At 38.6% G+C, this 17,848-nt stretch overlaps 1 protein-coding gene across 1 annotated transcript in view; it reads left to right on the top strand.

Moving 5' to 3' along the window:
* The window catches only part of LOC103701281 (DExH-box ATP-dependent RNA helicase DExH7, chloroplastic), a 59,569-nt gene extending 42,037 nt beyond the window's left edge, over positions 1-17,532 (top strand). The window contains 10 exon segments of the mRNA XM_039133905.1: positions 575-673; positions 766-906; positions 1,119-1,189; positions 1,563-1,632; positions 3,393-3,485; positions 4,147-4,362; positions 9,655-9,747; positions 13,690-13,812; positions 16,419-16,506; positions 17,022-17,532. Of these exon segments, the coding sequence (XP_038989833.1) occupies positions 575-673; positions 766-906; positions 1,119-1,189; positions 1,563-1,632; positions 3,393-3,485; positions 4,147-4,362; positions 9,655-9,747; positions 13,690-13,812; positions 16,419-16,505 (993 nt within the window). The 3' untranslated portion in view covers position 16,506; positions 17,022-17,532.
* Positions 17,533-17,848: the final 316 nt, after the last annotated feature.

Genomic DNA, 17,848 nt, shown 5'->3' with positions numbered 1-17,848 from the left:
GTGCTTTTAGATTGCTGTCTGATCATAAGATACTATAGAATTGATATCAGAGATGGCTCCAAATTGGAATGTTTGGAGAATAAGGAGTCATAAAGCTGACCCCAGATAGCTGGGACAAGGCTTGATGGTTGTAGTTATGATTATATATGTGTGACCAAGCAAGTTGTACGAACCAGACTGTTTGACAGTAAAGAGAGTTTGTGCATGGAAGATGAACCTATGAAGAAAGTTATGCCATTTCAACTTGTGTTATCCTTTTTGATCCCTCCTTGCTATCATTGTCATTTAATAAGAAGCACGTATAACACTGTGCCGCACGTTGGAATTACTTCCTGCACCACTAAATTATCTCTCAGCACCGACTTTATCCCGAATTTAAGATTGAAGGTTGTCACAACCACTAAACTTCTAATGCTGGTTTTGGTATTAACACTGTATTCATCTAGTGGCCCTTATCTTTGCTTGCTGACGTATCAATTGGCCAATCAGAAGTTTAGATGATAAATTTAAATAATTAAAAATGATATAAATGTATGCAAAACTCAGCACTTACTAAAGTTATTTCTTTATACAGATGATGTTGTATGGTGCAGTATTTGGTTGCCTATCACCAATTCTTTCGATTGCAGCATTTTTGAGTTACAAGTTTCCGTTTGTCTATCCCAAAGATGAGGTATAATTAATAATTTGTATATAGTATACATTATTTTCTTGCTTCCGCAACCTTGTCAGAATCTGTTTAATTTTGGCACGTTTATTCTGCAGAAGCAAAATGTGGAGAGAGCAAAATCAGCATTGTTGAGTGAAAGCCTGGACAATATACTTGCTTCCAATGAGGGCAACAAAGAATCAGACCACCTGTTAATGGTTGTTGCCTACAATAAATGGGCCAGGATTCTACACGAGGTTATGAGTTTCCTTTTTGTAGTGGAATAGCCTTTCCATTTCGTTTGCCGACTTTTATTCTCCACCATTTGTGCTTTGGATATCATTAAAAGGAGCCATACTAAGTATTAGTCTCAACTACATGCATAGCATGTGCTGCTTAAAGTTGCTCTTATGTATTGTCTGACATTAATCACTTAAACTTACTAATGCAAGTGATTATATTCTTGCAGAATGGGGCAAAAGCTGCTCAACATTTTTGCCGTTCATACTTCTTAAACAGCTCTGTTATGTATATGATAAGGTTAGTAACCTGTATGTTATTCATAGATGCTTTATCTTTTCTCCTATAACATTACTATCTCATGGCCACTTTGCATCTTTCTTTTAAGATGTAAGCATGTGAATTTAATTGCATCTAAAGCCTCTTTAGATGCTGTAATCATCCGGCCTTATCCCAACCATTGGGATTAGCTTCAAAGACTCTTCTGATCAATCCTCATAAACATCTCGTTAGGGTATATGGACTTGTATTGAAATACTTGAATGGAAAATTATAAATCTTGGATGCATTTTACCCCTCTATTTTCTTTTCTTCTTTTCTTTCTTTTTTGATGCTAATTACTTCGGGGAAGAGGACTAAAAATTTTCTTCAACCTACTACATCAACATGGCAGGGACATGCGTATACAATTTGGAAATTTATTAGCAGACATTGGACTCATCAATCTCCCGAAACTTACTATGGTAAAGTTTTTTTATTTTAGTTTGAATATAATGAAGCTAGCTATCTAGTCGTGAATGGTATGTATGCTGGTTCTTGGATTTTCTTTCATTCACTGTACCGTCTAATCGGTTTCTACTCTTTTGTATGTCAACTGTGCGGAAGGACGTGACATCCTAATGCTATTGTTAATGACATTTCATCTGTTGGGAGGTCTTTAAAAAAGCTGTAGAATGTATTTTTGAGAACAAAGGACCTCTGGAATAATACTGCTGGGCCATTAAGTCCTAAGGGTGTGAAAGCATTGACAGCTACCCATGCAGTGCTTATTTGATGCTTTGCCAGCATAATATGTAATTAATGAATAGCTTAATTCTTATATATATATATATGTATTGAAAAAATCCTATGAAAGCCAGAGGAATGTAAGAAAAAATTATCATGTTTATTAAAGCAAAGTATTTTTGGTCAATCGTTGGGAGCAAAATTGGAAGTGAGGTGGTTGGGAGTGGGTGAATCTTTAGCATTGCCCTGTAGGGTTGCGTATGGAAAGACTTGTGAAATTGGGTCAGATTTGTGTGAATGTTATGAATTGTTCGTGTAAATAGTGTTTGATGCAAGGTTCGCCAAACCAGTTTTGGGACCTATACCCGTCTGTGATCAATTTGTAACCGGTACCGTACTAACACACGGTACATAATGGTGTGCCGGTTCCGAACCAACACGCCATTTTTTTTTTCAATGTTTTTTATGTTTGAATTAATAGTAATCATTTTTTAAAATATTTTCAATGATTTTAAGTATAATTTGAAGTTTCTTAATGTTTTCTGATGTTTCTATCCTACATCTTTATCTCCCCCTCCTTCTCATCTTCCTCCTCCTCCTCTTCTTCTTCTTCTTCTTCTTCTTCTTCCTCTTCTTCGTTTTCCTCTTCTTATTCTTCTTCTTCTTCTCCTCCTCTTTCTCCTTCTTCTTCTCCTTCTCCTTCTTCTTCTCCTTCTCCTTCTTCTTCTTCTTCTCATTCTTCTACTTCTTCTCCTTCTTCTTCCCCTTCTTCTCCTTCTTCTTCTCCTACTTCTCCTTCCTCTGCTTCTTCTTCTCCTACTTCTCCTTCCTCTGCTTCTTCTCCTCCTTCTCCTTCTCCTTCTTCTGCTTCTTCTTCTTCTTCTCCGCCTTCTCTTTCTTCCCCCTCTTTGCAATTAGACTGATGTAAGTGAAGAAGATAATAGACATTTTATTATATTATGGTTCTTAAAAGAAGAATGATTGTTGACTCCTTTTATTGTATCTAATTAAGCGCCATATGCCGCATGAACAGTCCTCATGGTAGCATTTTCATTGGATTTATACCACCCAAAATGTGGTTCTTTCCACTAGCAATTTTAATGATTTTAAGGGTCCAGTGTCATTCTTATGTTTGCTACTTCAGATGGCAACAGAATGCTTGCAGCTTATTCCAGTTAGTCTGGTGTCTGGGCTGTCATGAACTGTAATTTTATCTATTTGACTGTGATTATATGACCTTTTCTTTGTTCTTTCAGTATTATTAGACATATGCTTTGTCTCTTTAAAATTTTATGTCTGGTTATTTTAGTTGCTTTCAAATTTTGCACTCACAGTATATGTTTAGAAATATGGATTTCTTGATGAGTTAGAAAAGAGGTGAATTTTTTGCTTATGTTTCTTTTGTTTATTGTGTAGATATTCTATAAAATGCTTTAACTTTTTCATTTAAATATGACTAAAGGCCTTTTTTTTGTGGGCGGGGGGGAGTGGGGAGCAGAGTGATGGTAAAAGGAGAGACAAGCTTGACAGTTGGTTTGCCGATCTGTCTCAGCCATTCAATATGTATGCATGTCATTCTTCAATTATTAAGGTAACATACTGTTGGTTTTGGCCCAAATGCACATGAACATCGTTGCATTATGTTTTTATGTGTATTTATGTTATGTGCTATTTATTGTTTTTGGTCTTTCTGCAAGGTTTTTATACTTTTTTTCAACTCAATCCTTCAATCATTGATTTCTTTTTTCTCCTTTTATTTTTATAAGGTTATCAAAATGTACTATGACTCATATCTAGAAAGAAACATGCCATGTATGCTGTTAAGTATTATAAAGTTTACTTGCCAGCATTCTTCCCTTACACGGGAGTTTGTTCCTTTCTTATGTTTACTGTAGAAACAGGAAGACTGTGGACATCTATTGAAACAAAATCTATAAAAATATTGTTACTCGAAATATTATATAAGTTTATGATGCCAATATAGTTTCTTTCCTCCATATGGTCAACCAAGGTACGCCGTCTCGGTACTGGGCCCTTTATCGATGCCATGCTGTCACTGTCTCAGTACTCTAGTATGGAGACTGGTTTGGTATACTGCATGTTAGTACGCCCTTCGTATTGTGTATTGGTACCGAACCGTGCGGTACAGTACTGTACCCTCCGTACTGTCCTGTTTGGTTCGGTATGGCATACCTTGTGGCCAACACCTTTTGTTCTTTGAGGTAGAAGAGTTTCTCATTGTATCTATGCAGTCAATCATATGTGCAGGTCTCTATCCCAATGTGGCTGCAACTAGAGAGGGTATTGCTGGAGCATCTTTAGGTGACAGCAAAGCACTATACAGTAGCCCTGCTGTGAAGGATCGTCCTATATGGTATGATGGAAGGCGAGAAGTGCACATACATCCTTCCTCTGTAAATTATAATGCGAAAGGTTTTCAGTATTCATTTCTTGCATTCCTTGAAAAGGTACGGCTGCGGCTTCTTGAATCAGTTTCATTGATCCTTTGATTAATTGTTTTTTATCATTTATCATAGTATTACATAAAACACCCAAGTTATCCATATGTGCCAGTAGGTGAGTGTACTTAATAATCTAACCTGCTGGTACCTTACATCTGGCCTGTTGATTTGCAACAGGTTGCAACAGGTGATCTATGTAATTTGCTAGTTGAAAGTCTTCTGTCTTTCTTCAGTTTAATGTTCCAGTATGTTAAGCTTGGTGATTACATGTTGAGTTTTGTAGAGCATGTAAATAAGAAGCAAGGAAAAAGCATGTTGCTAGAGAATTCAGACCTTGTCAATCCTTGGTTGTCGAACTGCATAGAGAGCATACTATACCTCCCTCCTTAATGAGTTAAACAAGAGCAGCAATGCATGATTATCTAATGAATCCAATACAAATCGATTTAGTACTCTTCTTTCATAATTTGTATTTAAAATTGATACCTCACATGTTTCAGATTCCCTGAGTTGGTTAATATGAGCTATATGTGAACTTTGTTGAAATGGTCCTCAGATTAAGTTACAAAAAAATCCTGTTATTAGAATATATTATCACAAATCGACGATCTGGTTTCATTTATGTTTCCTTTCCTAGAGGCCAAGATAAGAAAAAGCATTTGAATGGCTGCCTGATTTTTTTTCCTCTGTTCGTATATTAGCATCTAAGCTTGGAGACATTTTCAGTTATGCAAATTCTCAGTTTTGTTATAGTAAATTTTTGTTGGCATATAATTTTCCAACCATGTGATACCATGTATTGTCCTTCGCTTCTTGCTTGGTCTATAGTGCATCCAATAAAATGTTCCAGAATAGTAAGCTCCATTGCAAGTCAGGAACTTGTAGATCATGGTATTAGCAAGGCAAATTTCAGTTGTACTTGCTGCAAAGTCCACTTTTGGTCCCTGTAATGAAATTTAGTCTTAGCTGTACCTCTATCTGCCATCAGATCCTAGTTGTATCTCTTTATCGAGGTGAAGTTGTTGTCTTTACTCTTTAATCAATCCTATGCCATGAAATTTGAAAGGATTTTTCATCTTTTTCTTGAAAATGTTATTTCCCTTAAATTTTTAGATTGTACTTAAAAGGATTCCTGGAATATGTAAAATTTGGAGAGAAAAAAAATAGATTTTGTGTCTGTTGCTTTGTGTTTATTGAGTTCTTAGCTTCCTTTCCAATCTCAGCTCATTTTCATTTCTTTATGGTTTAATTCTTTGCTTTTTGATTTTACTTGATAGTATAATAATGGAAATTGAAAAAATAAGTTTGTTATGGTGATGCAAATTGCTTCTTGTTTGGAGTTCAAAGTTGTGTTGGGTTCAATAACCAGGTAAAACTGGGTTGTGTGGAATCACTTTGGGGCAGAAGTGGAGGGATCATGTAGGATAAATATATTTCATATAAGGATTTAGGTCTTGGTTGTTACTGGCTTGTACTGGATGTTCTGGATCAGACTGGTGACCATTCAGTTCCTCGGACGGATTTTGGACCCAAAACCTTAGGACCAGGTGGTATTGATGCTATCTAGCTTGGTACCATCCTATACCAAGTGGGACAGAAACTACGACCAATTGGTTTGCCCCGGCACCAACGAGGATGCAGACAAATGACCTCTGGCTGGCCTTTTCCCTATTTGTGTCACATCCGAGGACGGAGAGGGAAATAGGAAGTGCAAGACATCTCAAATCTGGCTGGTCAATTTGAGATTTTCTTTTGCATTTTTTAACCATGATATGATTGCCTTGTTACTTTGCATGGATTTTTTAGTTTCGTGCATTTAGTATTGCAAGTTAACTTATGAATATTTTTCATGGAGTAGCTTAGCTAAACTTAAAGCATCATTAAAGAACCAATATAAAAGAAAGCATTGCTGAATTGGTGCAGACCTGTACTGGCACCAGAAACTCAATTGCAGGCTCAAAAGTCTCAGCATGTGCAAATACATGGTAGGCCTAGTCGGCTGGTACCAAGGTCTGACGAACCAGCCCATTCCGGCCGGTTCGGACCGGTTCGGCCTGTAACCGGTATGCCGGAGCAGTGGAAACCGGTACGGGCCGGTTTTGTGCTGGAGACGAAGAAGACGAAGAGAAGAGAAAGCACGAGGAAGAGAGGGAGGGAGAAAACTTGTGGTTGCCATCAAAGAGTCGCGGAGGGGCGGCGGAGGCTGGGGGGGCGGGGGAACCCACCGGGGCGCAGCGGAGGCCGAGGCCGCGGCCGCGTCCCTTATTTCCGCCACCCCTCCTCGGCCTCTGCCGCTCCTCCGAGGTTCTCCGATGGCGGCCACAGGTCTCTTCCCGCCCTCTCTTTCCCGCGCTCTCTCTCGTTCTCTTCTTTTTTTTTGGTTCCGGCGGAAAAGAGCTGGTCGGTTCATACCGGCCGGACGAACTGGAACCGTACCGGTCCAGTAGGTGACCGGTACGCCTATTGGACCCGGTACGGCGAACCTTGGCTGTTTTTGTATGTAACTTGTGCCCAACTAGTACGGGCATTGGGACCGAGATTTGAATCCTTGAATTCACCTTTTTAGCATGGTAGTCTTATCCATATTTGTCCATGCTAATGGTTTAAGTGGATAAAAATTAGGATGTTGATTATATCGATTTTTTTGAAATGCCCCTTTTGCTTCTTTAAACTTCTTTGACTTGAGCATATGAATGGTTGTTTTGTTGAATAAACTGTTTTAGTTTCTACGCAATTCTTTGAGTTTGAGTTGTATTATATTATTGGATTTTTAGGAAGGTTTTAGGTTGAATAGGCTTCAAAAAAGTCAATCTTTAGGGTTTCATTGGCCTGCTAAAATAAGGTCTTTCTAGTTCTATTTTTGGATCTCTATGTGACAACCTATATATATGAAGTCTATAAGTTCTATGATAATGTACTCTGAATTTTAGTAGTTATTTCTCATAATATTGAGAAGACTCTTTGAATTTCTAATCATGGGCAAGATTTAGGGGGAATTGATTTGCCAAGTCTTAAAAATAATTTGGACAATTGAATCATGAATTGTAAACCGCTACTATGACCCATATCAATCAAGTACTGGGTTGGTACGGTATCATGCCATACTAGCACACAATATGCATGTTGGTGCCGATCGTAGGCCAATTTACCCAATTTGGGATTTCTTCCTAGATCTAGAGAGGGGGAGGGAGAGAGGAGGGAGGAAAGGTGGTTTGATGTCCTACCGGTGGCTATTAGAGATGATGATATTGGTGGATGTGGTGGAGCCTATGGCCCCCACGAGCCCAATTAAGCTGCTGGATGGGGATCTCTAGGTGGATCACTAGAAGAGCAGGAGCCGGCTGCAATGGAGAAAGTTTTAGAGGTGGAGGTTGGTTGGTATGGTCCAGTCGGCAAGAAATCCGGCAGTGAGAGTGAGCAAGCTAGGGAGGGAGAAGAGGGAGAAAAAGGAATTTATGGGGGATGGGAGGGTTTTATAAACTTGAGGACCTATTTGGATATTCCAGTGCCATCTAGCTAGGACTCATAGGACCATTGGCTGGGCTAAGCCTATATTCACAAAATTTACAAGAACATATTTGGAGTGGGTTGGCCCACAACCCATAGGGAGAAAAAAAGACCTCCCCAAGTCTTTATTTCATTCAGTGGGATTGGGCTAGGAATGGTTTGGTTGAGATAGGCTGAGCCAGACATCATGTTTTGTAATCCTAGAAATCTTGTTTCTAATCATGAGGATCCAACTGGCTTATCCAACAGGCCCGATTGGTTTGGCCTAGCTGAACTAGGTCAATACTGCTTGAATTGGGCAATTCCCTTCTTGACTTGGATTGGATTTGACCAGTTCCTATATTGCTCGAACTAATATGCAAAATTGACCCGGTTTTCCATTGGTTCAGCATAAGACGCCAGGCAGCTCAGATCAGTTTCATATACCTTGATTTGTAATATAAGTACAAAGAGTGAGGAGCAAAAATCATAGATGCTGCAATTTTCATACAGGATGATCCGACAAAAACAAGGTCCAGCAGATATGGAATAATTACATGTGAGAATCTTTTTATAGTATCCATGCTTTTGTCTCTATATAAAGGGCTTGTAGGAAAAAAATATTCGGATCCAAGGTTGCCTTCTCCATGTCGAATTCTGTATCGTTACTATGTTGGCATAGTGTCAATATGCCTAGTATAGAGGTCAGTTCAGCGTATCGAGACTTGATACGCCCTCCATACCGAATCTTATTTTGGTACCAATATGATATGGTACAGTACACCTAGTATAGGGCGATACAGACCAATATGGCTAACCTTGTTTGGACCTAATATTTTTAAGAAAAACTGCTCTTTGGGCTTCTTTTTTTAGACAATAGCGATTTTAGACCGGCAATTAACTTAGACAACTTCCACAAAATTCTTTGTAATTGAATAATATGTTTTAGATTTACTTGCTAGTCATACTTGCAATCTAGAATTAGCGTTGCTATTTGGAATTCAGTTTCTGTGGAATTTTTGGTAGACAAATACCCCAAGTTGCATTGAGAACATTAGGTCCTATCTATTTAAGGATTTCCAAGCAATAGGATTTGCTAAAACCAAGGTCTACCGTACCGGTACCGGCAGGAGTACCGGTTGCCTACCGGACCGGTACGGTTCCGTTCGTATCGGAACTGGTCCGATACGAGCCGATAAGCATTTTTTTTCTGGTTTTCACGTCCACGCGCGAGCGTCCGCACGTGGGCGCCCGCGCGCGGACGTGCGGGATAAATGCCACAGAGTGGCATTTAATACCCCTCTTTGGCATTAATATCGGGATGAACCGGCCGGTCCGGTCCGGTTCGGCAGACCATGGTTGAAACATTAGCAATTAGATGCAATTGCTCGACCTTAAATTCTCTTCTGATGTTGGTATCTTCCTGCTGCTGTTATATGAACTAAGGTTTTTAGTTAGTTACATGCATATCTCATGTCAAGTTCCTATATGATTGCAAAGTCACATGACTTTCACTATTTAAAAGAGTAGTCATTATTTTCACCATTTCATTTTTGTGTGGATCTTCTGCAGTATAACTTTTCTTAAAAAAAGAAAAGGAAAAGTGCAATCATTGAGATGCAAATTTAAAAATGCTTTCATATATTTCTGATCGACAGGATTAATTTTTTCATGTCTGTTTTATATCTTTGCGGAGGCCTATAACTTTTGCATTTCTTAATATTCCACATTGTGGTCCTAAATCTAAGAAACTACGATTAGGCTGGGTTTTGAACAATTATAATTTCAAATATATTTATTTTTCTTTCATAGGTTGAGACCAGCAAGGTGTTCCTTCGAGATACTACCATCATCTCTCCTTACTCTATTCTTCTGTTTGGTGGCTCCATGGTTATCCAACATCAGGTGACATCTTAATAACTATCTCTAACTTTGGACATGTTGCTTGCTTCATATTATATGCAGAGTGGTTCATGTTGCCTATCTATACTAACTTTAGGCTTGTACTTTGCATGTGCAGTTGTTGATTTTGTTTATGCCTGTAGACTATTAGAGCTTGACTAATTAACAAGACTGATTTTACACAAGTAGTTTGATTTCTATCGGTTTACATAAAAATAAGGGCAGTATTTTGTGGAAGAATCTTTTGATAACCAAAACAAAATCTCAACAAGTTAGGCTATTTTCTACTTTCAAATGCAACAAGTTTTCCTCTATTGGTAGAAGGCTTTATGAACAAACAAGCTCAATATTCAAGTAATATAAGAACTAAAAAGGTAGGTAGATGATTGGAAATTTGGCATCTTAAATCAGGAGTAGCTTTCAGATTCAGAGTCATAAATGAATAGAAAAGTGTCCTATCTATATCTAGGATCTAGATAAAAAATCATCTTGTAGAGAGTTGAAATGTGGCAATACTAAAGCCAGCAAATGGAAATGCATTGGCTGTATCTATTGAAAAATTTCGTCAAATGGAAAACATCTGACCTTTGATAAGACATTTTCTTAACATGCGTTGATGTATGATGAAGCTAATATAATTCATTATCATCAAGGCATGCTATTGTCTCTATTTCTGAAAATGAATAATTAGGGGTGCAACTCATGTAGTTAGGTTCGATCAAGGGCAAGATGCAAAAGCCTGGGCCAAACCACAAATGGACCTCTAACTTGATGCTTCTATCTCGAGCTTGATCGGAGCTAGAAATTCAGAATTTCGGTTCTAGATTTGGTTAGTTTGGATTGATCAAGAACAAGGCAACAAAAGTTGGTGAGGGATTGTGCATTGGAGAGAGGTCGTCAAAACACAAGGGGGCTTAGCCATTACCCTTGCCCCCATGCATGGTGGGTTTCACCATGTACCTTGAAATTGAATTGTAGATCTAAGGTTTCTAGTTGAATGGATGGTTAGTTTCAAATACCACTAGAATAGGATGGTACAAATGGTATTGTACTATTCCGGTAGGTTTTTGGCATTGATACCACCGTATGTCATTATAGTTCTGGAAGAAAACCGGTACGAAATCCAATATCTCTAAAACATCAAGGATTTTAAAATGTTCACGGTAACCTAGAGATAGGAGCATTAATGGAGGAAAGGAGGGGATGGGAGTGAGAAAGAAAGAGAAGAAAATAGGGAAAGGGGGGGGGGACCTATTAGAAGTGAAGCTTGAGATGGGGAGTGCAACAAAACTAGTAGGTTGTTGGTCTGTACGTTCACGGCAAGCTTGGTCAAGCATAAATGGTTGGAGATTGCTAATGAGAAATGGATATCAAGCCAAATTCTAGTGGATACAAGGAGAGTTATGAAGGCCAAAGGTGAGTGGAGGCGAAGGTGTGGGGCATAGGTTGGAATGGAGATACTGGAGAGGAAAGGAGTTACGTGTTAAGAGAGATGGAGGGGAAGATTAAAAGATGAAGGTTATCATGTTGTTTGAAACAGAGGAATCGGCCGCGACCTCGCCTGTCGCGGCCTCTGCCACTCTCCGCCAGCCTCCCTCCCTGTCTCTCCCTTTTCTTTTTCTCTCTCTTCCTCTCTTCCACGGTACTGTGACCTCGTCGGTACAGGCCCGACACGGCCCATACCGACTCGTGCCACTGGAGAATCGGTATGGTGCTCGGTACCTATTTCTCCGACCTTAGTTTGTATTGTATGGATCAAAATATTGTTGGACAGTGAATAGGCAAAAATGAATAAAGAAAAGATGAAGACATGTTATGAGATTAAGAATATATTTAGATATGACTACTATGAGGAATGGGCAAGCTAGTACCAATAGAGGACAATGTAATGAAAATGAGAACTATGGATTGGCTGTGTTGTATAGACCACTCCTATGAGGATAGGGTGGTCTCATTTATGTATAGAGTAAGAGTTTAGTTATCAGAAGTGGGTGTGGGTCCAGGTGCAGATTAGCAGGTATCTTGAAAAAGGAAAATATGGAAATGTTTATGTTGCGGGTGCAGGGACGAGTTTCCAAAGAGATTCCAAAGTGGATGGTCCCTTTGTTACTAGAAATGAGTGCAAGGGTTGGGCGGGAATGTGGGTACATGGCATGGGAGCAGTAGTGAGAAAAAAATAATGAGAAGCACTTAGAAAGTGGGTGCAACTAAGAGTTTCTAAGGAGACTGCAACGTAGATGTTTCTTGTGGCCAAGGGTTCAAAAAGTACATACCTACTTGTAATTATCTTTGATGAAGTACTTAAGAGTCGATTCAAAGATTTTTTTTTTTGAATGGCCTTTGGTTGCTATATGGAGTTCATCTCATATAAATGGAATGAGGCTCATTCTCAAGTTCTTTACTATCATATAGAAATACTGTGCTATTTTGCATTTGTAGAAGATTGTTCTGGTTTGAACTGAAAATTAGTGCTAGCATAGAATATTTGACTGCCCAGTTGAACTCTAAATTTATGGCTAAAATATTATCATTAGGAGAAATCTGGTCTTGGGCTTAGCCTTTATGCTTGCAATTTGGGCTTGGACCTAGAATTTGTGGCTTGACTAGTTTTTGGGCCTGCCTCGAGCCTAGATTGCCAATGAGGTTTAGGCATGGGTATTTCTGAGGTTTTGTATGCAATCAATATAATATGCATTTGACACATATAGGCAGCTCAAGCTGGGAGTGGATTAAAATGGATATGGTAAAAGCATCATCCTATTTTGACCTACAAAAACCCTAATGAAAGGAATCCTAATCCACCCTTATATTTCTCTGCTCCCATTCCTCCTCACTTTCTGCCCCCATGATCCATCAGTCCATTCTCAGAAAAGGTCTCTTGGTGGTGCGCAACCCTCATTTCTTCTTGGTAGTGCTGAGGACTTGGGACTGACGTTCTTATGTAGATCTAATTGGCAAACCAGCCTTGTGATAGTAGCAAAGTCGACCTTGAGTGGCATCACTTGGGAGGACAAAGAAGATGGTGACTTCTTTGGTGATGACGAATGGATGACAAAAATGATGATCCGGTGACAATGAACATGGTCAAGATGCAGTTGGTGGTTCGCTCTAGGTGTGATTTGTGTCATAGACAGGGGTGGAGGGTGGTGGTGACCATTAGGTTCTAGCGGTGACTCTAGTGATCCTAGAGGGTGGTGGTACAAAAGAGAGCATTGGATTGCTAGCTTTTTAACTACAAATCTCAGTGGTAGCTGTCCTTCCCTCCATGCTAAGAAGCTGGGAAAAGTCTCGATGTGGTATTGTGGTTTAAAGGTCAGCCAAGGTTAGGCCCAACTATCTGATATAGGTCAAAATTGGGCTACATTTTAAAGTTTACATATTGGACCAGGCTTGTGCCTAAGAAATCCAGGCTATGCTTGGGCCAAGCCAAGCTGGGGCCTAAGATTTTAGTCCTGACCAAATTCAGTCTGTCCTGGTCCTTTGACACCCATACTTAGATCTTGTCACGATCTTAATATGGCCATCAAGTCAAATATCCAGCAAGCAGCAAGCTGCCTTTCTATTAGGAGTCCAACTTGACCCAGCTGCATTGATGGACTGCCTTGTGTGCATTGTTAAGTTCTCTCTATATGCAAAGATTAACTAATGCAGTTTATACTCAATGTACCTAGTTTATATTTATAATGTCACCAAGATTCGGTATATATGCTAGCAAGAATATCATTCTAAAAGTTTTAAAAGCATTTATATGGGTTTTGGGTATTGTTTTTTTTTTAATAATTTGAGGAAATTTTGGTTAGTATATTGGCTTGGCAAAAAGATTAGTTCAAGTAAGAAGCAAAAACATCATTGGAAATGTTCTTGTCTTTAATCAAGATCTGTTTCTTGGGACTGCTAATTTGTTGATTTTAGACTAGCCATAACAGGTTTGAATTGCTATTGCAGATAGGACTGGTCATTATAGATGGCTGGTTAAAACTGACTGCCCCAGCACAGATTGCTGTTCTGTTTAAGGAACTCCGCATGACACTCCATGCTGTTCTAAAGGAACTTATTAGCAAGCCAGAGGTATGCGGCCACTTTCTTTTTTCTTTTCTTTTTTTTATAATTTCATGTGGTTGAAAATAGTTCTGTCAAGATAAGAAAGGATCCTGCGAAACATGGTTTGCAGTACGGACTGTCCCAGTCCATACTGGGTCACTGACTCATAGTGGTTTTTTTCAGTATCTTTGCATCCAACTGGTAGAACCTCTACCTGGTAGAAGTTGATGTATTGATATGACATTTATACAGTTCATGACTTCATGTATTTGCTGATCAGATGTCTGTATCCTTATTTCACATTTAAACCTACCGAGTCTCACTTCCTTTAGAATATATTTTTTTTAAAATCAGGAATACTGCAAGTAATGTTTTTCCTTTTAAGTTGGAATATTGAATGGTTTCCCTTTGGACCGATACTTTCCTTACTAATCGGTTGTTTCTATGGTTGGTTTCTGATTATTGGATATAAACTTTGTCCAGAACATTTGGCATGTTTAATATTAACAGTTTTTGACTGAATTTCTGTCAATCAAACAGCTGCGAAAATTATGTTTTTGAGGCCATGTTGGAGGGTTCACCAAAAGTGAATGCCTAGTTGGTTAAGTCCCAAGATTAGTACATATGCATATTCACCGTTAAGCTTGACATTTGATTCGTAGAAGTCCTAGAATCTTAACAAATATGGGGAGGAAAGAAATTAAAGAATTTCATGATCAACCTGTAAAGGGCTAGGGACTTGTCTTCCAAGCTAAAACTCTAGGTCTTAAAACATCTTGTAACTATCAATTTCACAAATTAAAAATAATATCCCTGGTGAGAAAGAATTGAAAACCCAAAAAGAAGCTGGTATGAAACACTTCGTTTATTGATAGAGGAAAAATGAGAAAAGAAGAAGAACCTAAGCTAATAAAGGCTTATATAGATGAGCACATACTGCAAGAGATATGGACGAACAAGGGTTAACTAAAATGGATCTAGCATCAAAAGTGATCCTGAGCTGAAAAATTCGATAAAGAAACAGAAAATCATGGAGATCTTGATTACAAAAAAATGTGTTGCTTTAATTTTGTTTCAATCAAAGCTTAAATAGTAAATCCAGACTCCTGATTAAATAAATGTTACTTTCTCGAACCAAGATTAACTTAAAACAACTTGGACTGTAAGGGGGACTAGGAAGTGAACTAAAAGAGTATCTGTTCTTCTGGTAGCCTACATGAGTAAAATGAGTTGTACTAACAGAATCTATTTGCTAATTGAAAGAAAATCTGGTTAAATCTGACTGTAGGTAGGCTGCTTTGCTAATCAAAATTTGCGGACAAGTACCCCCTAATGTTCAATCTGCTTAAATCTGACAGTCAAAGTGAGCCATCTGTAACTGAATCATCTCATTTGATAATGTAAAAACTGCTATAACTTGTCAATAATGAATCATCAGATTTTGACAGGTTCCCAAAGTGGGTAATTAAGTTTTGAGTGCTGGAAGTAACATATTATAATTAATCCCAGGTGTGGAACTCAATGATGTGTGGTTGCATCTCACAATAGCTCTAGAATGCAAACAATTGCAAACATACAGTTACAAACACAGACAAACAGAGACAATAACAAATGTAAAATAGCCTTGAGTAATTATAACATGCTCTCTAACACCACACAATTGATGGGCAAGTGGTGGTGTGAATGCTTATCAGGACAGACAGAGACAATTACAAAGGACTCATCACTCATGTCTTATAAATAGAACTCCATGGAAAGGCTGCACACACATTCTGCATGGACTCCTTAAGCAACCACCTACTGATTCATAAACATTAAAGGAATGTTTATAAATAGCGCACAAGCAATGCATATCTTGTATGTACAAGCCTAAAGGGCATAGGCTCATTAAACATTTTGAATTTGGCATTTCGCCCTTCTATGACTAACCTTTTCAGTCCCTTCACTATCTGCAAATAGCATAGGGAAAATATCTCTTTGATAAATGGACAAGGTTGTTGGTAACTGCAGCTAAAAGCTCACTCTTATCTTAGAATATTTTCACTTGCTCTCTCACATGTATTTAAAGTTCTCCCTTTCTCCATGCTTAATTTCCTCCTCTGGTAATGCATTCTATGTTTCTTATGATCCGTAAAAGCCATCATTAAGTTCCATTCTTTACTCCATGACTACTTTGGGAAGTTTGTCTTACGTGTTACCTTGTGATAAGACTTCCTGTTTAAGTACCCATGTCATAGGTTTTTTGCTTTAGGTTGGTTCAGTTGTTATGTCACCCTTCATCATAGATATTGAAAGAATGGTAAGCCAAACCATCAGATTTCTCATATTAATATCAAATACTTCAACACATTCTGTCTTTTGGATTCCGTAACTCCATACCTCTGATACTTGTTTTATGGAAAATATTTGGATGTGATTGTGGTTGTGGTTTGTGAAGCAAAGGTAACTAACATTATTTATGAACTCAAGCATAATTTTTTGCAAGTCAAGTGTAATGTCTGTTACACTGCTTAGTTTGAAATATCATGATAATCATAGTGTTTGCAGTATAGGCAGTTGCCATTGTTCTCATGATGCACTCTGGACTTCAAATTTGATATGGTTTAATTTCCCTTTGCTTACCCTTATTTCAGAGGGCTACCTTTGTCAACAATGAAGTGGTGAAATCTATTGTTCATTTGTTGCTAGAGGAAGACAAAGCTCAACAATCTCTACATTGAGGTATGGCCATATTCTCAAGCCTCTTGATGAGGAAATATTTTATCTTTCACATGGAGGGATGGAGAGAGGGTAGCCAGATTGGACAAACAACTGAAAAATCACTAGCAGTAATGTTCCAGGTATAGAGAAAGGGTGAAAGAGTTGATAAAAAACAGAAAATTTGCGACTCTAGCTTATCTGTTCCTCAAATACTCTGACTTCCCAATGTAAATTACTTTACATCAGGCAGCATTATTGCCTCCCAACCCCTCTTTTCCTTTTCGCATTCTGTTTGATGCACGCATGTGTGTGTGTGTGTGGAAGGGAGAGGGGTGTGGGAGATAGATTCAGCCAACAATCATTTCAGTTGTGCAAATTAGCACCAGGCAAATTGGAAGGCCCTCCAATTTTTCCTTTTATTGTCGTGCAGGACCTTTAGTTAATTCACTCAATTTTTGTAGATTGATGACAGTTGAAACGGGCCTTGCTAATTGAATGTCTTTTTGTTGCCGGTGTTTTCTTACACCTTTTCTCAGCAACTCTAAGCAACCTTTGCAGGCTCTGGATGGGCAACTTAGAGCTGGAAAAGTCAGCACGCTTGTGCTGCGGCCGTGATGTAAAAAAGCAGAGGAACATTATGCTTGGGTAAGAGAACTGCAATGACACTCGTGACCACAAGCAAAAATAGGTGAACATGTTTTAAGAGATACTAAGCAGGATTGTCTCGCCAAATCAGAGAGGACATTCCGTTCCTGGCCAAGCAGAAAGATGTAAGCTTACTGAAATTTCTAATCTAGCCATTAGAGGAGTTCGGTGATATACATGCTGAACAAGTTCCTTGACGAGCTGGCTCATTCTGCTGTAAATCAAAGAGAAGTATTGAAGAAAAAGGTGCTGGTACTGGAAATTCTGTTATTTAAATTGATGTATGCATTTCATGGAAGGATGTAGAACTTCAACTGCTGTAGAATCTCAATGAAGAAAAGGCCTCTCACTAAACATTTAATTATAAAAGCATTTGTTATTAAATGATTTTGGATCCAACTAGATGGTTTCCTCTTTGGTCCTCTGCTTTCATCGATTAGCATAAAGCATGGATCATCGTCTGCTTTGTGAATATGGCTTATTAGTAATAGATAGGAGTTAAATGATGTGTTACAAGTCCAAGAGCAATTTTTTTTGCCAGTCGGAAGCTGCTATCCTGGGATTATTGTACCAAACAGCAATGTCAAAGCATTGGAGTCGCCACCCAATGTCAAAGCATTGGGTGTGAGTGGGGGGCCTACCTTAGGTAACAGTCTTTTCTCTCTATGTTTGCGTTGCCATCAAGCAGGATTTACCTTGGTAGTATTCATGGATTAGA

Source organism: Phoenix dactylifera, chromosome 14 (assembly GCF_009389715.1).
Source record: "Phoenix dactylifera cultivar Barhee BC4 chromosome 14, palm_55x_up_171113_PBpolish2nd_filt_p, whole genome shotgun sequence".
NCBI lineage: Eukaryota > Viridiplantae > Streptophyta > Magnoliopsida > Arecales > Arecaceae > Phoenix > Phoenix dactylifera.
Note: the sequence above shows the minus strand (reverse complement) of the source record. Positions and strands in the feature narration are given on the sequence as shown.